General features: G+C 42.4%; 1 protein-coding gene across 3 annotated transcripts in view; it reads right to left on the bottom strand.

Moving 5' to 3' along the window:
* Positions 1 to 26,857, bottom strand: part of brf1b (BRF1 general transcription factor IIIB subunit b) — a 460,829-nt gene that overhangs the window by 240,759 nt on the left and 193,213 nt on the right. For all 3 annotated transcript variants that reach the window (XR_011887761.1, XM_072272380.1, XM_072272371.1), the window contains exon 4: positions 18,703 to 18,734. Coding sequence is in view for 2 of the 3 variants with exons in the window: in XM_072272380.1 (XP_072128481.1) it covers positions 18,703 to 18,734 (32 nt within the window). In the remaining variant the exon portion in view is untranslated. The remainder of the gene's footprint in view (positions 1 to 18,702; positions 18,735 to 26,857) is intronic.

Raw genomic sequence — 26,857 nt, 5'->3', positions numbered from 1 at the left:
GGTATTGTTGCACTGTTGTAACTGTATGTTATAATTATGTGGTTTCTCAGTCTTGGTCTGTCCTGCGTTTTGTGATATCACACCGGAGGAAACATAGTATCACTTCTTAATGCATGCATTACTAAATGACAATAAAAGAGGATTGCATGTCTTCATAATCTAGAAAGTTCTTAGGATTTGGCGGCCCATACCGAACTTCTTCAACTGTCTGAGGTGAAAGAGGTGTTGTGCCTTTTTTACCACACAGCTGGTATGTACAGACCATGTGAGATCCTCGGTAATGTTTATGCTGAGGAACTTAAAGCTGTTCACCCCCTTAACCCCAGATCCATTGATGTCAATAAGGGCTAGCATGTTTCCATTCCTCCTGTACTCCTTGTACTCAATATCAGTAGGACCAAAGAACTGATTGTGGACTCAGAAAAGATAAGACAAGGGAACTTACACCAGTCCTCAGAGGGATCAGAAGTGGAAAGAGTGAGCAATTCTAAGTTCTTGGGTGGCAATATCTCCTAAGACCTAACCTGGACCCAACATATTCACGTAGCTATAAAGGCAGCAAGACAGCGGCTATATTTTATTAGGAGTTTGAGGAGATTTTGTATGTTACCAAAACACTCACAAATTTCTGCAGATGTACCATGGCTGCATCATATTCTGGTATTGGGGTGGGGGGGTCTACTGCACAAGATCAAAGTAAGCTGCAGAGAATTGTAAGATTAGTCAGCTCCATCATGGGCACTAGCCTCTGTAGTATCCTCAAAGAGCCACTGTTACCGTCAGGAAGGAGGCATGCACTCAAAGATTCAGAAACAGCATCTTCCCCTCTACCATACGATTTCTGAATGATCATTGAACCCATGAATGCTACCTCACTACTTTTTAATATTTATTTTTGCACTACTTATTTAATTTCAATATTTTATATATATATGTGTATACATACACACACACATATACTTCGTAATTCACATTTTTTCTATTATTACGTATTGCATTGTACAGCTGCCGCAAAGTTAACAAATTTCTCAATGTATGCTAGTGATATTAAACCTGAATTTGATTCTGGCCGGCTGCATCATTGTCTGATACAACAATTGCAAGTCATTGGACCGCAAGTCGCTACAAAGGATTGCGAGGATCGCGAGGACTGCAGAAAGGATCATAAGACCATAATAACATAAGAGAAGACATAGGAGCAGAATTAGGTAATTCAGTCCATGAAGTTTGCTCCACCATTTGATCAAGGCTATTTCCCTCCTAACCCCATCCTCCTGCCTTCTCCCAGTAATCTTTCACACCCTGACTTATCAAGAAACTATCAACCTCCATCTTAAAAACACCCAATGACCTGGCCTCCACAGCTGCCTGTGGCAAAAAAATTCTAGATCTGCCCCCCTCTGGCTGAAGAAATTCCTCCTCATCTCCATTCGAAATGGACATCCCTCTATTCTGAGGCTGTGTTCTTTGGACTTAAACACTCCCCCACTACAAAAACATGCTCTCTACATCCACCCTATCTTGGCCATTCAACAGTCGATATGTTTCACTGAGATCTGCCTCATTGCTCTAAATTCCAGTGAATACAGGCCCAGAGCCATCAAACGCTCCTCACATGATAAATTCTTCATTACTAAAATCATTTTTATAAACCTTCTTTGAACTCTCTCCAATGTAAGCACATCCTTTCTTAGCTCAGGGGCCCAAAACTGCTCACAATACTCTCAAGTGAGGTCTCACCAATGACTTATAAAGCCTCAGCATTATATTCTTGTTTTGATATTCTAGTCCTCTCAAAATGAATGCATTTCCCTCCCTTGCTACTGACTCAAACTTCAAGTTAACCTTGAGGGAGTCCTGCATAAGGACTCCCAATCCCTTTGCACCAAGGATTTTGGAATTTTCTCCCCAGTTAGAAAATAGTCTATGCTTTTGTTCGTTCTACCAAAGTTCATAACCATACACTTCCTGACACTGTATTCCATCTGTCACTTCTTTGCCCATTCTCCTAATTTATCTAGGTTCTTCTATAAGCTCCCTGCTTCCTTAACACTAGCTGCCCTTCCACCTTGTCATTTGTCTGCAGACTTGGCAACAAAACCAATAATTCCGTCATCCAAATCACTGACATACAATATATAAAAAGTCAGTGGAACATCACTAGTCACCAGCAACCAATCAGGAAAGGTTCCCTTTAATTCCATCTTTGTCTCCTGCGAATCAGCCAATATTCTATCCATGTTTCTTTCCTATAATACCATGGGCTCTTATTTTGCTAAGCAGCCTCATGTGCAACACCTTGTCACAGGCCTTCTAAAAATCTAAGTACACAAATGCTTTGTCAATCTGCTTGTTACTTCTTCAAAGAATTCCAACAGGTTTATAGAACATAGAACATAGAATAGTACATCACAGTACAGGCCCTTCGGCCCACAATGTTGTGCCGACCCTCAAACCCTGCCTCCCATATAAGCCCCCACCTTAAATTCCTCCATATACCTGTCTAGTAGTCTCTTAAACTTCACTAGTGTATCTGCCTCCACCACTGACTCAGGCAGTGCATTCCATACACCAACCACTCTCTGAGTAAAAAACCTTCCTCTAATATCCCCCTTGAACTTCCCACCCCTTACCTTAAAGCCATGTCCTCTTGTATTGAGCAGTGGTGCCCTGGGGAAGAGGCGCTGGCTATCCACTCTATCTATTCCTCTTATTATCTTGTACACCTCTATCATGTCTCCTCTCATCCTCCTTCTCTCCAAAGAGTAAAGCCCTAGCTCCCTTAATCTCTGATCATAATGCATACTCTCTAAACCAGGCAGCATCCTGGTAAATCTCCTCTGTACCCTTTCCAATGCTTCCACATCCTTCCTTTAGTGAGGTGACCAGAACTGGACACAGTACTCCAAGTGTGGCCTAACCAGAGTTTTATAGAGCTGCATCATTACATCGCCACTCTTAAACTCTATCCCTCGACTTATGAAAGCTCACACCCCATAAGCTTTCTTAACTACCCTATCCACCTGTGAGGCAACTTTCAGGGATCTGTGGACATGTACCCCGAGATCCCTCTGCTCCTCCACACTACCAAGTATCCTGCCATTTACTTTGTACTCTGCCTTGGAGTTTGTCCTTCCAAAGTGTACCAACTCACACTTCTCCGGGTTGAACTCCATCTGCCACTTCTCAGCCCATTTCTGCATCCTATCAATGTCTCTCTGCAATCTTTGACAATCCTCTACACTATCTACAACACCACCAACCTTTGTGTCGTCTGCAAACTTGCCAACCCAACCTTCTACCCCGACATCCAGGTCGTTAATAAAAATCACGAAAAGTAGAGGTCCCAGAACAGATCCTTGTGGGACACCACTAGTCACAATCCTCCAATCTGAATGTACTCCCTCCACCACCACCCTCTGCCTTCTGCAGGCAAGCCAATTCTGAATCCACCTGGCCAAACTTCCCTGGATCCCATGGCTTCTGTCTGAATAAGCCTACCGTGTGGAACCTTGTCAAATGCCTTACTAAAATCCATGTAGATCACATCCACTGCACTACCCTCATCTATATGCTTGGTCACCTCCTCAAAGAACTCTATCAGGCTTGTTAGACACAATCTGCCCTTCACAAAGCCATGCTGACTGTCCCTGATCAGACCATGATTCTCTAAATGCCTATAGATCCTATCTCTAAGAATCTTTTCCAACAGCTTTCCCACCACAGACGTAAGACTCACTGGTCTATAATTACCCGGACTGTCCCTACTACCTTTTTTGAACAAGAGGACAACATTCGCCTCCCTCCAATCCTCCGGTACCATTCCTGTGGACAACGAGGACATAAAGATCCTAGCCAGAGGCTCAGCAATCTCTTCTCTCGCCTCGTAGAGCAGCCTGGGGAATATTCCGTCAGGCCCCGGGGACTTATCTGTCCTAATGTATTTTAACAACTCCAACACCTCCTCTCCCTTAATATCAACATGCTCCAGAACATCAACCTCACTCATATTGTCCTCACCATCATCAAGTTCCCTCTCATTGGTGAATACCGAAGAGAAGTATTCATTGAGGACCTCGCTCACTTCCACAGCCTCCAGGCTCATCTTCCCACCTTTATCTCTAATCAGTCCTACCTTCACTCTTGTCATCCTTTTTTTCTTCACATAATTGAAGAATGCCTTGGGGTTTTCCTTTACCCTACTTGCCAAGGCCTTCTCATGCCCCCTTCCTGTTCTTCTCAGCCCCTTCTTAAGCTCCTTTCTTGCTTCCCTATATTCCTCAATAGACCCATCTGATCCTTGCTTCCTAAACCTCAAGTATGCTGCCTTCTTCCACCTGACTAGATTTTCCACCTCACTTGTCACCCATGGTTCCTTCACCCCACCATTCTTTATCTTCCTTACCGGGACAAATTTATCCCTAACATCCTGCAAGAGATCTCTAAACATCGACCACATGTCCATAGTACATTTCCCTGCAAAAACATCATCCCAATTCACACCTGCAAGTTCTAGCCTTATAGCCTCATAAGTTGCCTTTCCCCAATTAAAAATTTTCCTGTGCTCTCTGATTCTATCCTTTTCCATGATAATGCTAAAGGCCAGGGAGCGGTGGTCACTGTCCCCCAGATGCTCACCCACTGAGAGATCTGTGACCTGACCCAGTTCATTACCTAATACTAGAACTAGTATGGCATTCCCCCTGGTCGGCCTGTCCACATACTGTGACAGGAATCCGTCCTGGACACACTTAACAAACTCTGCCCCATCTAAACCCTTGGAACTAATCAGGTGCCAATCAATATTAGGGAAGTTAAAGTCACCCATAATAACAACCCTGTTATTTTTGCACCTTTCCAAAATCTGCCTCCCAATCTGCTCCCCTGTATCTCTGCTGCTACCAGGGGGCCTATAGAATACCCCCAATAGAGTAACTGCTCCCTTCCTGTTCCTGACTTCCACCCATATTGACTCAAAAGAGGATCCTGCTACATTACTCACCCTTTCTGTAGCTGTAATAGTATCCCTGACCAGTAATGTCACCCCTCCTCCCCTTTTTCCGCCCTCCCTATCCCTTTTAAAGCACTGAAATCCAGGAATACTTGACAGGCAAGATTCTCCCTTAAGGAAAAGATAGCATCTTCAGTCTTGTAGTCATCACCCTTTTCAATTTTGTTCGTTACACTGCATCTCATCCCCTGCCTGTCCTTCCTGACAGTTTCACTATACACCGCCTCTGCCTGTATACCAACTGGCCCATCCTCAGCCCCATCACTCAGTTTCATCCCCCTGCCAAATTAGCTTAAACCCTCCCCAGTAGCTCTAAGCAAACCTGTCCATAAGAATTCTGGCCTCCTTTGGGTTCAGGTGTAACCTGTCTTTTTTGTACAAGTCATACCTTTCCCAGAAGAGATACCAATGATCCAGAAATCTGAAACCCTGCTCCAGCACCAGTTCCACAGTCGTGCACTTATATGCCAAATCATTCTATTCTTACCCTCAGTGTTGCGTGAAATAAGCAGCAATCTGGAGAATACTACCCTGGAGGTCCTGCTTTTCAGTTTTCTACTGAGTTCCCTAAATTCTCTCTTCAGGACCTCCTCCCTTTTCCTACCCATGTCATTAATGCCCACATGTACCAAGACTTTTGGATTATCTCCCTCCCCCTTTAGAATGTCATGGACCCCATCCAAGATGTTACTGACCCTGCACCTGGAAGCCAATATACCATCCGGGTGTCTCTATCACGTCCACAGAAGCTAGTGTCTTCTCCTCTAACTATGGAATCCCTTATCACTTCTGCAGTCCTCTTCTCCCCCTGTGCCTTCTGAGCCACTGCGCCAGACTCAGTGCCAGAGACCTGATTGCTGCGGCTTCCCTCTGGGTGGCTCCCCACCCCCCACAATAGTATCCAAAATGGCATACCGATTCTTGAAAGGAATGGCCACAGGGGTACACCATACTAACTGCTTTCCCTCTGCTTACAGTCACTCAAGATACCTGCTTCCTGCAACCTAGGGGTGAATACCTCCCTGTAGCTCCTATCTATCCCCTCCTCAGTTTCCCGCATGAGCTGAAGACCATCAAGATGCAGCTCCATTTCCTTAACACATTCTCTGAGGAGCTACAGCTCAGTGCACCTGGTGCAGATGTGATTATCCCACATCTCCACAAAGAACACAACATAGCCCCTGGAATCATCCTCACTGCACTAACAGACAAAGAATGAATAAGAACATTACCAGGTACTTAGCTTGCCCAAGCCTATTCTCATCAACGCCTGATGAGCCAAAGACTCCCCACTCTAACAATGGTACACTCACACAATGGCCACTCCACTTGTCCCTGTCTTATGTTTATTTGTTCTTAGTAATGTATATTTGATTAGTGTGCTGGAAAATGCCGAAAGCTCGCAAAAGCTCCTTTTTAAAATCTCAGCAACACACATCAAAGTTGCTGGTGAACGCAGCAGGCCAGGCAACATCTCTAGGAAGAGGTACAGTCGACGTTTCAGGCTGAGACCCTTCGTCGAGTTGCCTCCTCTCTTGCTCTCGATTTGATTCAACTACTGGAAAAACACCAAATGCCCACAGACACCCCTTTTTAAAATCTCACTCGTGGAACTGTGAGTTGCCTCCTCTCTCACTCTAATTTGATTGAGCGACCGGAAAAACCATTGATCACTGTGGTCTCTCCTCCACTACTCAGAGATATTTATACAGCATGCGGCACATGTACAGCCCTTAGCATTATCAATGATCCTTCCCATCCGTCCAATAATTTCTTTGAACCCCTACCATCAGGCAAGAGGCACTGCATTAAGACAAGAACTTTTAGGGCTGGAAACAGCTTCCTCACTGAGGCTGTGAGACGACTTAACTCCCTGCCACCAGCCCAGGTCTCATCACATATTAAGTGCCAGAGGCATTATACTATTTACTTTTTAACTTATATCATTAATGCACTTTATTATTTGTTAATTTATTTGTGGTAGTATTACTTTACATGTTGTGTGTGAATTATATGTACTATGTTGTGCAATTTGCTCAAGAGGAATGTTTTTTCATTTGACAGTATGCATGATAATAAACTTGAACTTGAGCCATCTGCCATCAAGGACATCTTCAAAAAGTGATGCCCCAAGAAGGCAGCATCCATCGTGAAGGACCCTCACCATCCAGGACCATGCCTTTTGTCTTTATTACCATCAGGGTGGAGGTACAGGAGCCTGAAGACACACAGTCAATGTTTTTAAGAAGAGCTTTTTCCCCTCCAGAATCAGATTTCTGAATGCACCATGAATCCATGAACACTACCTCACTACTTTGCACTCTTAATGTAATTTTTACATATTCTTGTTGTAATTAGTTATTTTTCATATAATGTATTGTTGCTTCAAAACAACAAATTTCATTTCAGTGATAGTAAACCTGATTCTGATTCGGAGCTCTGTCTGAAAATATATGGTAACACACCTTACCCCTAGAATGAGATTCAAACTCATTACAGTCTGACCAAAGGGTTAAAATGAACAGTAATGTACTGAAGAAATATTAGATTGTACCAAGTCAACAAAAGGATTGCAATGTTGGCAAAAGCTCGGCAGGTCAGGCAGCATACGTGGAGAAAGAAACAGAGTGAATGGCTCATGTGAAAGGCCCTTATCAGAACTGGAAAAGTGATGAAACAAGTTAGTCTGTAGTTGCAACATGGCTGGATGATGGGAGGTAGGGAATAGCTCTGATAGGGCGGTGCCAGGATTGCCATGTTGAAAAAGCCATCTGCTGGATAAATACATCAGAAAAAGGAACATGTGAAAATGCAGTTCAGAGCTACAGAAAATGCTCAACAGACTGGGCACCATCAGTGGCAACACAGTAGCATAGCGGCTAGCGTAACAATTTTCAATGCTAGATGTAAGATCAGGGTTCAATTCCCACCGCAGTCTGAAAGGATTTTGTACATTCTCTGGTTTCTTCCCACAATCCAAAGATGTATGGGTTAGAGTTAGTGAGTTGTGAGCGTATAACAGTGTTAGGCTGACTGCTACACGATCGTGCCACCTTCTATATTTAATGCCCTGACTCTGTACCTGGCTGTACCTGGGAGTACTGACTTATTTCTCCTCACCTCATTATAGGAAGGATGTGCAAGCTTTAGAGAAGGTGTGGAGGAGATTTACGAGGTTGTTGCCTAGACGAGAGGAGAGGTTGAGCAAGCTAGAGCTTTTCTCTTTGGAGAGAAGGAGAACATGAGGAGACTTGATAGAGGTGTATAAGATAATAAGCAGCATTGAAAGGATGGCCAGCGCGGATATGGCTAATACCGGGGGCAGCATAATTAGAGAAAAGTATGGGGGATGTCGGATATATGATTTATTTTTTAAACATAGAGTGGTTGGTGCTTGGTAGGGGTAATTACATTAGGGACATTTAAGGGACTCAGATAGGCACATGGATGAAAGAAAAATGTAGGGTTATGCAGGAGGGAAGGATTAGATTGATCTTAGAGTAGGTTAAAAGGTTGGCAAAACATCATGGGCTGAAGGGCCTGTATTGTGCTGTAAGGTTCCATGAGGAGGATAGAGAAATCATCATATTTCAAAATGTATCTATGAACATTTGATCTCCCATAACACACAGAGCTATGCACCGAGAACTGGTTCTATTTTGATCAGAATTCACAACGAGACCAAAGACTTCTTTTTGTGCCATGAATTTCTATAGGTTCACCAACGCCCACAGAAGAGCTGTCAAATAGACTGTAGGGTGTGTTTGTGTGTGTGTATTTATAAACAGAAAGTACAAAAAAGGGAAAATAATCCTGCTGATACGGGGCAGTATACGAGCTGCTCAATCAGGAGGAGCAGCTGGAAAGTCAAAAATAAACTGGGCACCAGCTGCATCCACGCAGAATTTACAAATGCACTTGGTCAAGTTAAAATGCAAACAAATAGCAACCTAATTTAGCTCTCAACAGCTGCAAACCATTCGGCAGAAATAGGATTTAAAGGGAATCTAAAGGGCATGTTCTCACCGGAAGTGGAGTGGCTGCGTTTGATGGAGGTGGGCCAATATGTTAGCCTACTGAGCAGCTGAAATTTTCAGTCCCTGCAGCACTGGTGGCCCATACCTGCAGTGTGTCATATCGGTGAGATGTAATTCAGGAACTCTCCAGAGCTTCTAACAGCATATCCCTGCAGTTGAGATGATGAAGAAGCCTGTGCCTGCACTGAACCCTGGAGTACAATAAGCCATGGGCTCAGTAACAAACAGCATTCTTGCCACAGCAACCAAATTCTCCAGCAAGAGGGAGTGCAAACACCATCTCCTGGCATTCAACAGCAGCCTCACAATCAAGTAAGATACTGATTTATTTATCAAATGTACATTGAAACATACAGTAAAGTGCATCGCTTATATTAACAGCCAACACATCCAGGGGTGCTTTGGGAGCAGCCCACATTCTGGCACCAATAAAGCATGCCCACCATGTTCAAGTTCAAGATCAAATTTATTATCACTCAACCATATACATACAAATGTGTATATACCACCAAACAAAACAATGTTCCTCCAGACCAAGGTGCACAACACAGAACATAAAACTCACAAACAACAATAAAGTAATATTACCAGAAATAAATTAACAAATATTTGCGCTTTACAACACAAGTTAAAAAGTAAACAGTAAAATGTTATTACTGCTTTATGTGATGAAAAGAATACAAAAGATAAGTGACAAAACAACAACAGACAAAAAGCCACATTCCTCTCTCCCACTACACACACAGATATTCCTTCAATATCAGATCAGGCCACCTTCAGCCACCAGGCTCAAAGACTTGGACTTGCAGACTTCATGCCTTTGGCTGCCTTAGTGGACTTGACGAGATTCACGGACTCAGGTCTGGCCATTGAGACTCGACTTCCAATCGACCTTCGGGCTTTGATCTTCATTTTCGATCCCAGGACTCACTCATCACCAAACACTAGGCCTCGAACGCCTGTATGCTCAGGGGGTCACTAGCCCTTGTTCCTCCTGCCTGCACAGAACTCCGATTCCAGAACCCACTAACAACTTGCTAACCCTGGGGAGGCCACCAGCCCTTGTCAATGCTGTTCTGCCAGCCCAACATCAAAATAAGGATGATAGCCCACACACACACACACATACACGCGCACACACACACACACACACACACACACACACACACACACACAAAATCACAACACCTAATCTACTTGACAGTTAATGCTGAGGGACTTGGTGAACTATAGAAACTCATGACACAAGAGGAGCTCTTTTGACCAAGATAAAACTTTAGATTTCCAGTTCTTGGTCCATATCTCTGTGTTATGGGAGATCAAATATTTATGCACATATTTTAAATTTAACAGAACTAGTTGTATAAATACTATGGCTTCCAAGAGCCATAAAACTACAAGATATAGGAGCAGAATTAGGCTATTTGGCTCATCCATCCCATCATGGTTAATTGATTATCCCTTTCAAACTTATTTTCTTGCCTTCTCCTGTAATCTTTGATGCCCTGACAGATCAAGAACCTTTGCTTTAAATACATCCAATAATTTGGCCTCCACAGCCATTTGTAACGATGAATTCCCACCCTCTGGCTAAGTAGGAACATCATTCCTTCTGCTCTGAAGGAACATCATTCTATTCTGAGGCTATGCAATCTGGGACTAGACAGCCCCACTATAGGAAACATTCTCTCCACATCCATTCTATCTAAGCCTTTCAATATTGAATAGGTTTCAATGAGATTCCCCTTCTTCCAAGTTCCAGCGAGTACACACCAAAGCCATCATACGCTCCTCATACCTTAATCCTTTCATTCCCAGAATCATTCTTCTCCTCTGGATCCTCTCCAATGCCAGCACATCTTTTCTTGGACAAGGATCCCAAAGCTGCTCACAGTACTCCAAGTGCAGTCTGACCAATGCCTTATAAAGCCTCAGCATTACATCCTTCCTTTTATGTTCTAGTCCTCTCAAAATGAATGCTAATATTACATTTGCCTTCCCTACCACCGATTCAATCTGCAAATTAACTTTTAGGAAAACCTGCATGAAGACTCCCAGGTCCCTTTGCACCTCTGATATTTTTAATTTTCTCCCCATTTTGAAAATAGCCTATGCCTTAATCCCTTCTAACACATTGCATGAGTTCATAGATCGCTACACTATATTCCATCTGCCTTTTCTTTGCTTATTCTCCTAATCGAAGTCCTTCTATAGACTCCCTGCTTCCTCAACACTACTTGCCCTTCCATTTATCTTCATATCGTCCACAAATTTGGCCACAAAGACATCAAGTAAGTTATCCAAACCATTAAAGTGGTTCCAATACCAACCCCTGTAGCACACCACTAGTCACTGTCACCCAATCAAAAAAGGCCCTTTTTATTCCCACTCTTTGCATTCTGCCAGTCAGCCAATGCTCTATTCATACTCGTAACTTTTCTGTAATACCATGGACTCTTATCAAGTTAAGCGGCCTCATGAGCGGCACATTGTCAAAGGATTCTGAAAAAGCAAGTAAACAACATCCACTGATTCACCTTTGTCTATGCTGCCTATTATTTCCTTAAAGAACAAATTTGTACGGTAAGATTTTCCCTTAAGGAAACCATACTGACTTCGGCTTATTTTATCATGTGCCTTAAAGTACCCTGAAATTACACTCTTAATAACGGTTTCCAACAGCTTCCCAACCACTGAAGGCAGGCAAATTGACCTATATTTTTTCTTCTTCTGCCTCGCTCCCTTCTCAAAGAGTAGAGGTGACATTTGCAATTTTTCAGTCTTCTGGAACCATTCCAGAATCTAGTGACTCTTGAAAGAGCGCTACTAATACCTCCACAAATACTTAAGCTATACTTAGGTTACACTTAAGCTACCACTTTCAGAGGTGTCAGTATGCCCCTGACACTATCAAATTTCTGGCATACTGCTAGTGTCTTGCACAGTGAAGACCGATGCAAAATACTTATCAAGTTTGTCTGCCATTTCTTTGTCCTGCATTACTACCTCTCCAGTGTCATTTTCCAGTGATCCAATATTCACCTTCACTCCTCTTTTATTCTTTATATATCTAAAAAGACTTTTTGTATCCTCTTTTATATTATTGGCTAGTTTACCATTATAGTTCATCTTTTCTCTCCTTATTTTTTTTATGTTACTTTCTGTTGGCTTTTAAAAGGTTCCCAATCCTCTAATTTCCCACCAACTTTTGGTATTTATACAGTGGCTTGAAAAAGTATTCCAGCCCCACAAATGTTTTCACATTTTACTGTCTCATTTTCTAAATTTAAAATATACTGAAGTTGCATTTTTGAGCTAATCTACAAAACATTGTGCACCATGTCAAATCAAAATTCCAAAACTTCTCAACAATTTGCTAAAACTTACAAACCAAAATTGTGAGGCTGACAAAGTATCCATCCCCTTTGCAACTACCACCATGCTAACTTTCCTCAGATAAAATTATCTTACCAACTCATCCATATTTATTGATTTTCAAAAATTAGAGGATCACCTATTTTCAATGAATTCATAAGAATAAACACTCCTTCTCTCTGGAAGGTCCAGATTTTCAACAGACATAAAATGAAGAATAAAGAACATTCAGGAAAAGTCTGGGAAATGATAATAGAGAAGCACAAATCTGGGGAAGGGTATAAGACCATCTTAAAGGCACTGAACATATCTCGGAGCTCAGTGAAGTCCATTCTGAAAGAAGTGGAAAAAATATGAAACAGCAACCACACTCCCTAGGTCAGGGTACCCCTCTAAACTTAGTTGCTGGAGAAGAATGGTACTTGTGAGAGAGGTTACTGTGATGCCAACAGTCACTCTGAGTGAGCTGCAGGTCAATGTCTGCAACTGGAGATGAAGTTCATGGCTCCACAATCTCTAAGGTCTTGCACAAAAAGGGTATTAATGCAAGACTGGCAAGGATGAAGTTCTAGCTATAAAAAAAGTATATCCTTGCCCATAAAGACTTTGCAAAGCATCACTTAGAAGATATTGTAAAGATGTGGAAGAAGGTCTTGTAGTCAAATGGGACTAAAGTGGAACTTTTTGGCCTTAAATCTAAGTGGTATACATGGTATAAATCTAATACTGCATATCAGCCAGATAACACCATCCTGACTGTAAAGTATGGCGGAGGTAGCATCATGCAATGGAAACACTTTTCAATAGCAGGGACTTGAAACCTTGTCAGGATTGATGGGAAAATAAGTGCTGCTAAATACAGAGAGATCCTGGATAAAAACAAGCTAGGCTCTGCCAGAAAGTTTAAACTGGGTGGGAAGTTTGTCTTTTAGCAGGACAACACCCAACGCACACTGCCAGAACTACCATGGAGTGACTTTAAATGAAGAAAATTGATGTCCTTGAGTGGCCCAGTCAGAATCCTGTCCTTAACTCCAATCGAGCATCTCTGGCAAGAATTCAAGATTTTTGTCCACTGCAGCTGCCCAATTAACCTGGCATAACTTGAGCAATTTTTCAAGGGGGAATGGGCAAACGTCGCTCCGTCACGTTGTGCAAAGCTAATAGACTTATCCAAAAACACTACTGGCGTAACACCTGTGAGCGGTGGTTCAACTAAGTACTGAGCAAATGAAGATGGATACTTTTGAACTACTGACATTTCAGGTTTTGAATTTTTAGTTTTTCATGCTTCAAATTTTCCATGATTTTGGGGCTCTACTGTGAAAAATGAGAATGTGACACAAATAAAACTTCTCAACTAAATTGATCAAAATTCCTATTTGCAACACTTATTTATGTGAGCAAGGGGTTGGGGGCTGAATACTTTTTCAGGGCACTGGATACCCTCTTTAATTCTGCCTTTGACTTGTCTTGTCAGCCAGTTACCTCATCCTCTCTTTGGAATACTTATTTGGGATGCATTTATCCTGCACCTTCTGAATTGCTTGCAGAAACTCCAGCCATTGCAGTTCTGCTGCCATCCCTGCTAGTGTCCCTTTCCAATCAACTTTGGCCAGCTCCTCTTTCATGCTTATGCACTTCTCTTTACTCCACTATAATATGCTAAAAGATAATATTCTTGTCTGCAAGCTTATTTGAACTAAATAACTTAACCAGTATTTTCAGGTTTGAAACAAGCCAAATTAAAATTGCCTTACACAACAACTGTTGAGCAATAAGCCCAAGCGCTGTGGCACCACTGAGTCTGTTCTACAGACAGCATTTGTTTGCAAAGCTGTCTTTAACTTCAAATTGATCACTGTTTTCCATTTGCATCATGAACTGAAGACCGGCTCCCGGTTATGACAAGAAGCTAAACAAAGAATATTAGTTGGAAAATCAACTGATTCAAAGCAACACTTTGATCTTTAGAAGTGTCAGCTGCTGTGTTTAGAAAGCTGAGCTTGGCAAAAAAGAAGGCCCCCTGGACAGTGAATATCCATCACAGAATAAGTTTAAAGATTATAGAGAAAGGACAGGTGATATTACTCGACTATAATACATCTGACTTTAGTTCCTCCCTCTCTATTAGCCGGGTGAATTCTATCATATCAGGATCACTGACTCCTAAGGGTTCCTTTACCTTAAGCTCCCTAATCAAATCTGACTTATTAAACAACACTATTCTTCTGGCACCTCCCTGTAACCTTTGACACCCTTACTAATCAAAAACCTATCAACCTCCACTTTAAGAAAAGCTAATGACAGATTCTACAGTTGTCCATGGCAATGAATTCCACAGATTCACCACCCTCTAGCTAAGGAAACTCCTCCTCGTCCATTCTAAAGGTACATCCTTGTATTTTGAGTCCATGCCCTCTGATCTTAGATTCCCCTACTACAGGAAACATTCTCTGCACATCCACTCTATCTAGGCCTTTCAATATTCAATAGGTTTCAATGAGATTCCACCTCGTGCTTCTAAACTCCAGCAAGTATAGGCCCAGAGTTATCAAACGCTCCTCACAAGTGCAGGTCTGAGGCTGACTATTCTCTAGGGGATGACTTGTATTAACTCTTCAGGCACACTAAATATGTGATAAAATATTTTTCACTTGTCCAAGATCAATATAGAGCCTCAATATTATCCTAGATCAAGCTGACACTGCCTACTTGGCGACCGATTCACCACCTTAAACTTTCACCCCCTCCACCAACAGCACAGTGGCTGGAGTTTATACAGATAAAGAATGCATTATACTCAGACCCAGAGTCCTAGGGTCTGTGAGTCTCCTTGAACCCCACTAGGGAAGTCAAAGGCCCAATGTCTACAAATTCATGCGTCCCCTGGAGGCTGGAGGCTTCCGGTTAGAGGACTGTGCATATGTGTTTGGTCGGTGGGGGGCAGAATGGAGGACAAACAGGGCTTGAGTAGCTGTTGTTGCTTGGTATGTTCTGTTTATTTGTGCTCTGTGGTATTCTGCTGAGCATTTTAGGCATGCTAGGTTGGAACTGGAATGTGTGGTGCACTACCCACAGCATATTCTTGGGTGCATTAGTTGTTAAAGCAAACGATGCATTGACTGTATGTTTCAATGTACATGTGATATAAATCTGAATCTAATCAAGCTTCCCTAACAACATAAGCAAGACCTGTGAACTTCACCCTCTCCACAATACCTGGAAGGACAAAACCTTCATGGTTACGGAACTTGAATCGTGATCAACTTCCAAATTGCACTGTGGAAATATCCAAAATACGACGATTACAGTGGTTCAAGGCATAGTACCAGCTTACCACACACTTCTCATAGGGACGTGCAATAACAACAGGTTTCTTCTGCACGAAACCCACAGAGAGTAGGTGAAACAATTTCCTAGATAGAGCAGATAGTAAACCCATAATAAAACAGGGAATGATGAAAATATTCAGCATCAGACAGCTTATTTGGAGAACACGACAGAAGTATTCCCTCTCTACAGAAGCTGAATGACCTGCTCAGTACTGCTATGTTTTTTTCTGCTTATATTTCAAATTTTCATCATCTGTAGCTTTTTTTATTTTCAAAAACTTTATTTTATTTTATTTTATTATTTATGAACTAAATGGTGCTGCATTTGAGGTAACAGGGAGTGAAACAATCGGGTATAGGAACAGAATTAGGCCATTCTGCCCATCAGGTCTGTTCTGCCATTCAATCATGGCTGAATTTTTTTTTAAATCCCATTCTCCCATCTTCGACCTGCAACCCCTAACTCCCTTACCACACAAGAACTGTCAATTACTGCCTTAAATACAGGTTTCCCCCGTTATCCGAAAGTAGAGCATTCCTATGAAACGGTTCATAAGCCGGAATGTCATAAAGTGAATAAGCAATTATCATTTATTTATATGGGAAAAATTTTTGAGCGTTCCCAGACCCAAAAATAACACATAAAACCTAAAACAACTGTAACATATAGTAAAAGCAGGAATGATATGACAAATACACAGCCTATATAAAGTAGAAATACTTTTCTGCAGCACCGTCTAGCGCAGCGAAAATCTTGCGGAAGTGCTCTCAGCAGAAACACCCTGTCCAGTAACCTTTAAGCTATGAAGCTGTCAAATCATACCAAATAACACGTAAAAATACACAGCCTATATAAAGTAGAAATAATGTATGTACAGTGTAGTTTCACTTACCAGAATCGGGAAGACTCTAATAAATTGCAGTTTCGTCACAGTTAAACACTTGCTTATACAAATAAGCACCTGACGCAATCGGTAATTTCCTCTGATCTGGGCCAACATTTACGTGCCGGGCGGCACCAAATTAATTAGCTTGTTTATTTTGGCTTTTTTCTTAAAGATGTGCTGGGTGCGTTCCGACTGCTGCTGCACCCCTGCATTCTTCGCGGCAATGTACCAGTCCGCGGCCCTGAGGTTGGGGACCACTGCTTAAACTATGAAGCTGCCCTCGCCTCAGAAACCCATCAAACCACCCATAACCTTTAAATTCCACTTTCGCAACACTTTCATCACCATAGTCCAGTGTTTTCTGTTTCAGCTTATTAAAGAGACTGACTGATTTCTCCTTAAGTATAAGAAAACTTAACGGAACACCACACTTTGTACACCCATCAATCCACTCAAGCAACAGACTTTCCATTTTATCCATTATTGGATGCCGAATAAGGGAGACCACTTTGCTACGAGCAGAACCAACAGTAACATTGGCAGCTTTCAAAATTCTTTCTCTCTGCGTATAAATAGTGCGAACGGTGGACGCAGGCAAGTTTAACGCGCAGACAATATCCTTACTTCGTTCACCACAATCAAAATGCTTAATTATGTCTAGTTTTACGCTAAGTGTAACACTCTTATGAGCTCTTTTAGGCTTTTTCGATACCTTAGAACTCATCTTGCTAATGGATGCACAAAATAAATAGAGATAAAGCACGCGTTCAAGCAATGCCGGCTAGAATGCAGTTCCGGGGGAGAGCAGCTGTTCAGGCGTGCGCTGCCTTTTCTTGTAACAGTGAAAACACCTTCTGTTAGCGAAAACAGGTAACTAATGTAGGTCTTTCATAACAGCGAGGTGTCGTAAAGCGAACGTTCAGAAAACGGGGGCCACCTGTATACCCAATGATTTGACCTCCACAGGTGACTGTGGCAACAAATTCCTAAAGATTCACCACTGTCTGCCTGAAGAAATTTCTCCTCATCTCAATTTTAAAGGGACATAATTTTATTCTGAAGCTGTGCCCTTTCATTCTAAACTTTCCCACTGATAGGAACATTCTCTCCATATCCCTTCTGTATGTCCTTTCAGTATTCAGATTTCAATGAGATCTCTCACTCTTTCCGAACTCCATCACATATGGAAGTACAGCTCCAGAGACATCAAACACTCCTCATATGTACTCCACAAACCTTTCTCATCTGTTACTGAGGGGTCCATGGTACTTCATAAAAATGCTGTAAAAGAAACACACCTCTGTGGAAAATAAGCCAATGTGGGTCACATTTCAATACACGAGGGAATGTTAGGGAGACCAAGTCTTACCTGCTCCCTCACCTTCGTGAAAGTATCTAACAAATACCACAAAATAACATACAGGGAAATACACTCAGTGGCCACTTTATTAGGTACACCTGTACACTTACTCGTAAATGCACATAATCTTAACAGCCAATCATGCAACAGCAACTTAAATGTTTAAAGGCATGCAAACATGGCTAAGAAGTTCAGTTGTTGTTCAGACCAAACATGAAAATGGTGAAGAAATGTGATCTAAGTAACTATGACTATGGAATGATTGCTGGTGTCAGACAGGATGGTTTGAGTGTCTCAGAAACTGCTAATCTCCTACGATTTTCACACACAACAGTCACTAATAGAGCTTATGGAGAATGGTGTGGAAAAACAAAAAAACATCCAGTTAACATCAACTCTGTGGGCAAAAACAGTTTGTTAATGACAGGTCAGAGGAGAATGGCCAGACTGGTTCAAGTTGACAGGAAAACAACTAACAAAAATAACCACATGTTAAATCAGTGGTGTGCAGAAGAGTGTCTCTGAATGCGCAACATGTTGTGCCTTGAAGTGGTTGGGCTTCAGCAGCAGAAGAACACAACAGGTTCTACTCCTGTACCTAAGAAAGTGGGCACTGAGTATATATAGTCACACACCAAAGACTTAATGAAGAAAACAGGATAAGCACAAACATTTCCATCCATTGCACAGTACGTACCTGCAGCAGGTCACTGAGATCCAACAACATATCTTGAAGGTTTTGTCAAGGAACACATAAAACAATGACAGTTCAACAATAAAACCAACTTGACTGCTGAATCACCTAGCCACAATTCCAAACCACGTTTACCCATCAGAAGTGTTACAATCAAAGCCAGCATGGTTTAACATTGCTGCAGAGGCACATAGCTGAGCTGTCAATGCTTAGAGAACTATCCAACACTGACAACAAGCATCACAATCGAGAATCAGCCGGGACTGAATAGCAGAGCAGACTTGATGGACTGAACGGCCTAACTTTTTCCTATGTCTTACGGTCTCCAAAAACAGACCATGCCGAACTATTATTATACCTAGTCCCACTGACCCACACTCAGACCGTAGCTCTCAATACCACTCCCATTATTCAGCTTGGAAACCTCCCACTCTCTTTGGAAAACCCTTTACATGGGTAAATCGCCCTGTACCCTCTCTAAAGCTCCCACATCCTTCCTATAGTGACCCTATAATAGTCCTTTGTACTTCTTCCTCTCAGTCTATTAGTTTGGCACAATACTGTAAGTATGACTAAAATACAAATTATCTGGCCATTAACATGCTGGATGCTTCATCAGCTGTAACGGATTCTGGGACTTCAAGGGCACAATATTACCACCTCCATACTGGGAAGACCTGACGTAGATTGGGAGACTGCTTTGTCAAGCACCTTTGCTAGGATAGACACAAAAGGTTGGATCTCCCAGCAGCCAGCCATTTCAATTCCACTTCCCATTCCCATTCTGACATGGTGGTCCATAGCCTCCTCTACTGCCACAGTGAAAACACATTCAGTTTGGAGCAGCAATACTCATATTCTATCTGGGGAGCCTCAAGCCCAATGGCATGAACATTGATTTCTCCAACTTCTGTTAATTTTTACCCACCACTTTTTTTCTTTATCAGTTGCCCGTTTTGCTCTTACTTCTTCCCTTTTCCTCACCTGCCCATTGCCTCTCTCTGCTGCCCCTCCTCCTTCCCTTTCTCCCACAGACCACCCTCCTCTCCTTTCAGATTCCTTCTTAAGCCCAATATCTCTTCAGCTCCTTAGTTCATCCCTCCCTTACTCACCCAGCTTCCTCCTCACCCAGTCTCACGTGCCAACTTGTACTCCTCCTGCTCCCTACACCTCCATGCTCTGACTTCTGCTCAATTCCTTTACAGTCCTGATGAAAGGTCGTGGCACAGAATGTTGACTGTTTATTACCCTCCATCGATGCTGCCTGACGTGCTGGGTTCCTTCAGCATTTTGTGCGTGTTATTCTAGATTTCCAGCGTCTGCAGAACCTCTTTTGTTTACAATTTGCTACATAAAAACTGTGTTTCCCCATATTTAAACAAGGGCATAGTTTGAAAGGGATAAGATCCCAGTCCGTGTTTCTGATGGAATCCTACACAACTCCATTGCTGCTCCAGAATGAAAAACAAGCTTTTGTTCTCATGGTGTCCTTCAACAGTCATTCATCCGCACAGTTCGGACAAATCGAAACAGATTGGAGATAGATCATTTCTACATTTAACAGCAGTGCCCTGTACTTGTTTCTGAAAAGAACAAGAGCCACTCTGTGTTATATTTACACTTAAATAAAGAGAGGAATCACACAGGCGCCCGAGAGAGCCCAGCGGCTCAATCACATTTCCTCTTGGGTTCTTTGTCATAATAACTCTCACAAGTGAGCTGTTCTTGAACATCAAGTTCAACACAAGAGTGCACAAAGATATTTAACCACAGTGGCAACACATTTAAACCCACTGTAGTTCCCTCTAGACTACTCACTCACCTTATTCCCAACAAACCTCCCCCTCTGCCCCACCCCCCAGCATCAGGGTACAATTCCCTCCCCGTGACTATGTGGGTTTCTTCTGGGTGCTCTGGATCCCTCTCACACTCCAAAGTTGTGCGGGTTAGGGTTAGTGGGTTGTGGGCATGCTACGTTGAGTCCAGCAGCATGGTGACACTTGCAGGATGCCCCAATCACATATTCAGACTGCGTTGGTCATTGATGCAAAGCAATACATTTCACTGCACGTTCTGATATACTGTACATATAGCAAATAAAGCTAATCTTTAAATCTCCCCCTACCCAAAGGTGCAATCATTTCAACTTCTGAAAGAGGGTAATTTGCAGTAGTCAATTAATCAATTAATAATTGGTCAATCAGTGTCAATCTGCATGTCTTTGGATAGTGGGAGGAAGTCCATACAGTCACAGGAGGAACATGCAAACTCCATAAAGACAGCACCAGAGGTTAGGACTGAACCAAGTCCCTGGAGCTGTGAGGCAGTGGATCTATCAGTGCCACCACTGTGCTTCCCTGACTAATTTAACAACAAAGGTTATAAAGTTTTAGGTAAATGGTCTCCATCCACAAACAGCAACCGTAAGATACTCAAGCCACAAAGAAATTACCAGAGGAACTCAGCAGGTTGGTCAGACAGCATGCCTGCGAAGGGAAATGGTTAATATTTTGGGTTGAAAGCCTTTGTCTGGATTCAGAGATGACGGCGTATAATGGTGAGGGGCAGGTATGGAGCAAGAGCTGGCAGGTGTCGGGCAGGTCTGTAGCGGTAGTTACAAGTAACCTGCTTCCCCTTGAACCCTCACCTCCAATTGGTGCTATGGGTAAAATGAACTCAATCTCTCAATTTCAGTGACTATATTTTCAATGAAGTTCTCTGGACAAGAAGTACATACCTAGTTTTTCTTCTTTCTCAAGAATGGGTGATATAGTGGTAGTTAATAATGTTACTCTTATGCCACTCAGTTAGTCACTCACACATGAGAGGAGTTCACATACTGCACAAGCAGGATTGTCAACAAAGTTCAGTTGAGTATCCTGCATGCTGGCATCCAGGTGTGCTCTGCACTATCCCACAGTGACAAACACAACACGGTGTCAGAAGGTAATAGGCAAATGAAGGAGTAGAGTCTGGGAACGGCGACAGAAGCTGGGAGGTGAGAGGTGTAGGCAACAAAAGAGAGTAGGATCTGATAGAAGAGGAAGGTGGAGAGTGGAACCGAACAGGGGAGGTGGGAACAGTGGCAGGGGGAGGTACCCAATGGGAGGACTGCATGAGTGATAGACAGATGGAGTGGGTAGAGGAAGAGAAAGAAACAGGGTGATTGGGGGTGTGGAGGTACTTGAGTGGGTATAAAATGAATTGGATAGATCAGGAAGACAGAGAAAGGGACAGATGGGGGAAGCAGGTTACCTGAAACTTGAGAACTCAATATTCATGACATCAGGTTGTAAACCACCCAAGCAGAATACGAGATGCTGTTCCTCTAGTTGGAGTTGAGTCTCTCCCAGCACTAGAGATCGAGGACAGACAGGTTAGTACAGAAATGAGGGGGTGGGGGTTAAAATGGTTGGGAACCAGGAACTCCAGAAGACTGTATTAGATGGAACACAGGTGCACAAGAGACTCTGCAGAAGGTGGCAATCCAGAGTAACATGCACAAAATGCTGGAAGAACTCAGCAGATAAAGCAACATCTGTGTAATTAATTGATGTTTTGGGCTGAGACCCTTCATTAGGAAAGAAAGGAAGAAGAAACCAGAACAGGTACAAAGCAGTTGGACTCACTGATGCAGGAAATTTTACAGCCAATTGGTATCAAAAGGTACTGGGTTACCAATATGGATATTTTTGAATGCCCTGCCATTGAGAAGGTTGAGAGCTTCAAGTTCTTTGGAGTGAACATCACCAAAGTCTGTCCTGGTTCAACCACATACACGCCACAGCCAAGAAATCTCACCAGCACCTCTACTTCCTCAGGAGGCTAAAGAAATTTGGTATGTCCCCTTTGACTCTCATATATTTTGTTGATATACCACAGAAAACCTCTTATCTGGACCCATCACAGGTTGATGTGGCAACTAGTCTGCCCAAGAACACAAGAACACAGCTCAGCACATCACAGAAGCCAGTTTCCCCTCCATGGACTCTGTCCACACTTCTGGCACTCCTTGGTAAAGCAGTCAACATAATCAAAGATCCCCATCCACTCTGGAAATTCTCTGTTCCCCCTCTCTCATCGGGCGGAAGACACAAACGCCTGAAAGCACGTACCATCAGGATCAAGGGCAGCTTCTGACTCACTGTTGAACAGTCCCTTAGTTTGATAAGATGGACTTGACCTCACAATCAACCTCATTATAGCTTTGCACCTTACTGTCTGCCTGCACTGTACTTTCTCTGTAGCTATTACACTTTATTCTACACTCCATTGTTTTACCTTGTATTACTTCAGTACACTGTTTAATGATTTGTCTGTATGGACAGCTGTATGCAAGTGTTTCACTGCACCTCAGTATATCTGACAATAATAAACCAACTTACCACTCTTCCTTCCTTTCAACTCTGCTCACGAGGAATAACCATGGCACTACAGGATGTCAATAAAAGGGTTAATGTGTTCGGGAAGAGAATCAGAATTGTGGCAGAGGTGGGGAGTTAACAGTTGGCTTAGTGCCACGAAGACGTTTCATTAATTACTTCTTTCTTCAATGGATATGGTGTAACCACAAACCCACTGACTTTTTTTTAAACATACTTCAAAAACCTGAGTAGAAATTTTAAAATAGATTTAAAAACGTTTTATAGATTCTTTTACAAAGAAACACCTTTTAAAGGCTTTACCAATTCAGAATCACTTTGATAATTCCTGAGGTCCTCCTTCATGTCACAGGCAAAAGGTCTTAGTTTTTCTCAAAAGCAAGCAACTCTCTACAAGAAGAACATGCTTTCTTCAGGCCATGTGAAATGAGCAACCACACCTATGCTCAATGACGTGACCCCTGGTACCAGGTAACTCACTCATAGATCCATCTTTGGCCAATGCAAATATTATGATCATGAACACAAAAGATTCTGCAGATGATGGAAATCCAGAGCAACACACGTACACAATACTGGAGGAACTCAGCAGGTCAAGCAGCATCTACAGAGGGAAGTAAACTGTCAAAGTTACAGGCCAAGAAGGGTCTTGGCCTGAAATGTCAAAAGTCAAAGTAAAATGTACAGGTCAGGGTTAGTAAATTGTTGGGGTTCGGGTTACAGGTTAGGATTAGTACATTGGCACCGGAAGCGTGGCGACTCTTACAGGCTGCTCCAGGCACATCCTCAGACTGTGTTGTTCGTTCACGCAAACAATGTATTTCACTGTATGGTTCAATGTCCATTTGAAAAATAAAGCTAATCTCTTTAATCTTTTACTGCACTGAAGCGTCAGTTTAGATTCCATCATGAGTCTGTGGATTGTGGCTTGAACTCATGATCACTTGGTTCAGAGGGGAACACATTTTCAAGTGATTCAAATCAACACAAAGTATTGAGAACAAACACTCCCCTTTTGGAACCATTCTTGAGGAGATTTTTGGATGAACAGGGAGAAAAGAAAAGGAATTTCATTTTGCACCAACACCAGAGATTCTGTAGATGCTGGAAATCCAGAGCAACACACAAAAAATGCTGGAGGAACTCAACAGGTCAGGCAGCATCTATGGAGAGGAACAGTCGATGTTTCAGGCCAAGACTCTTTACCAGGACAGATTATTTTGATTAAAAACAAATTAGTGAAGATATTTGCGATAGTGTAATTATCTGCTGCTGTGCCAATTATTTTCTCTATACCTTGTCTGATTATATAAAAAAGTTTTTTAAAAAAATTAGATTCTGCCGTTCCCAGCATTAAATCCAGTTCTTTATCCCATCAGACGAAGCACGGGAATATAAAATTTACTGATAGGAGCAAGTTTTCATGGAGTTTACAGTAGAGTTTGGAGTTCAAGACTCTAAATTATAACATCCAGCTGTGGTAAATCAAAGGAACAATTTCAACAGCAACTTGCTTTGCAGCCCTGTATCTTAAACCAGTTTCTCGTCTGTGAGTCAGATCTAATGGCTTCCATTCGTTCATGCTTCAGAACCACAATTATCAGGATTCCACGCTGTGGTAACATGCTTAACAAGACTTAAAATAGCTCAGATCTGACGACAATAAAACCCACTGGAGAAATCAGGATATAAGCCGGATTCAAGTTGAGGCAGGCATGTCAGCTATTTAAATCTTAAATTACTTCCCAACTTCCACCATTCGTTGAGATTAAGGCTCATCATTTATCTCAGTACCACTTTCCTGCACTGACTGCATCCGCTTAATATTCACAATAGGTAGATGTTATAAACCAGAGAGACCTGGGGTAAAGTGGGGGCACAGGTAGATAAGGTGGTGAAAATGGTGTCTGACAGGATGGCCTTCATCAGTCAGGGAACTGAATACAAGAGTAGGTACCATACAAAATTTAAAGATTTACTCTATTTGTCACATGTACATCAATGCATACAGTGATATAGGTCATTTGCATCAACAACCAACACAGTTCAAACATGAGCTATGGGTACCCACAACTGTCGACATGCTTCCAGTATCAACATAGCATGCTTTAACCCTTACATCTTTGGAACGTGGGAGGAAACCAGAGCACCCGAAGGAAACTCAGACAGTCATGGGAGAATGCACAAACTCTTTATAGTCAGCAACAGGAATGGAACTCCAATTGTTGATCACTGATGCTGTAATAGCATTACCCTAGCCGCTACACTACCATGCAAGACTTTAGGAAGACTACAATTAGTGTCTTGTGCACAGTTCTGATTGCCTAATTCCCTAACAAGGAATGAATCTGGTGAACCTTCATTACAATCTTTCTCTCACTGTATTAGAAGACCAACACAGTAAGAGAAATACTCACCAAAACCCTATGTAATTTCAGTCAGGCATCTTGTTTTCAAATCCTCTCATAACAAAGGCCAACATATCATTTGCCGACTTTGAGTGGTAGTTGGAAAAAGGCGGCAGATGGATTCATGGTGCACTTATCCAATTCTCAGCCATCATCACTGACACATCTTTCCAAAGCATTAAGACCATAAAACACAGGAGCAGAATTATGTTATTCAGCCCATCAAATCTGCTCACCATTAAATCGTGGCCGATTTTCTTTTTAAATCCCATTTTCCCACATTGTCCCATAACTTTAAATCCCTTACCAATCAAGAACCTATGACAGTGTGTACAGCTCCAACCCCATGTACAAGTTGGCTGATGACACCACTGTTGTGGGCTGTATCAAAGGGGGTAATAAATCTGCATACAGAAGGGAGACTGAAAACTTGGCTGAGTGGTGTAATAACGATAACCTCTGACTCAGAGTCGAGGAACTGATTGTAGATTTCAGGGGAGGGAAACCAGAGGTCCATGAGCCAGTAATCATCAGAGGATCCCAGATGGAGAGGGTCAGTAACTTTAAATTCCTGGGTGTCACTAGTTCAGAGGACTTGTCCTGGACCCATCATATAAATATAATTGCAAAGAAAGCATGGCAGCGCCTCTACTTCCTCAGGGGTCTGCGGAGATAAGTGGTGGAAAGTGTGCTGACTGGCTGCATTACAGCCTGTTTATGGGAACACCAATGCCTTTGACAGGAAAATCCTACAAAAGGTAGTGGATTCAGTCCAGTACATCATGGGTAAACCCAACTATTGAGCATATCTACATGAAACATTGCTGTAGAAAAGTGGCATCCATCATCAAAGATCCTCACCACCAGGTCATGCTCTCTTCTCGCTGCTGCCATCAGGTAGAAGGTATAAGTGCCTCAGGACTCACACCACCTGGTTCAAGAACAGTTACTACCCCTCAACCATCAGGTTCTTGAACAAAAGGGAATAATCAAACTCATTTAAGGACTCTTACCTTGTTATTTCATGCTCGCTATTTATTGTTATGTATTTATATCTGCATTTGCAGTTTGTTTTCCGTTGTTTAGTTACTGTTCTATAGATTTGCTAAGTATTCCCGCAGAAAAAGAATCTTAGGGTTTAATGTGGTGACATGTATGTACACTGATAATAAATTTTACTTCGAACTTTGAACCTATCAATATAGCCTTAAGTACACCCAATGAATTGGCCTCCACAGCTGTCTGAGGTAAAGAATTCCAGACTCACCACCCTGTAGCTGAAGAAATTCCTCTTCGCCTCTGTTCTAAGGGACATCCCTTATTCTGAGGCTGTGCCCTCTGACCTTAAATTCTCCTACTGATGGAAAC

Source organism: Mobula birostris, chromosome 1, assembly GCF_030028105.1.
Source record: "Mobula birostris isolate sMobBir1 chromosome 1, sMobBir1.hap1, whole genome shotgun sequence".
Classification (NCBI taxonomy): domain Eukaryota; kingdom Metazoa; phylum Chordata; class Chondrichthyes; order Myliobatiformes; family Myliobatidae; genus Mobula; species Mobula birostris.
The sequence above is the reverse complement of the archived record's forward strand: the minus strand, read 5'-3'. Positions and strand labels throughout refer to the sequence as shown.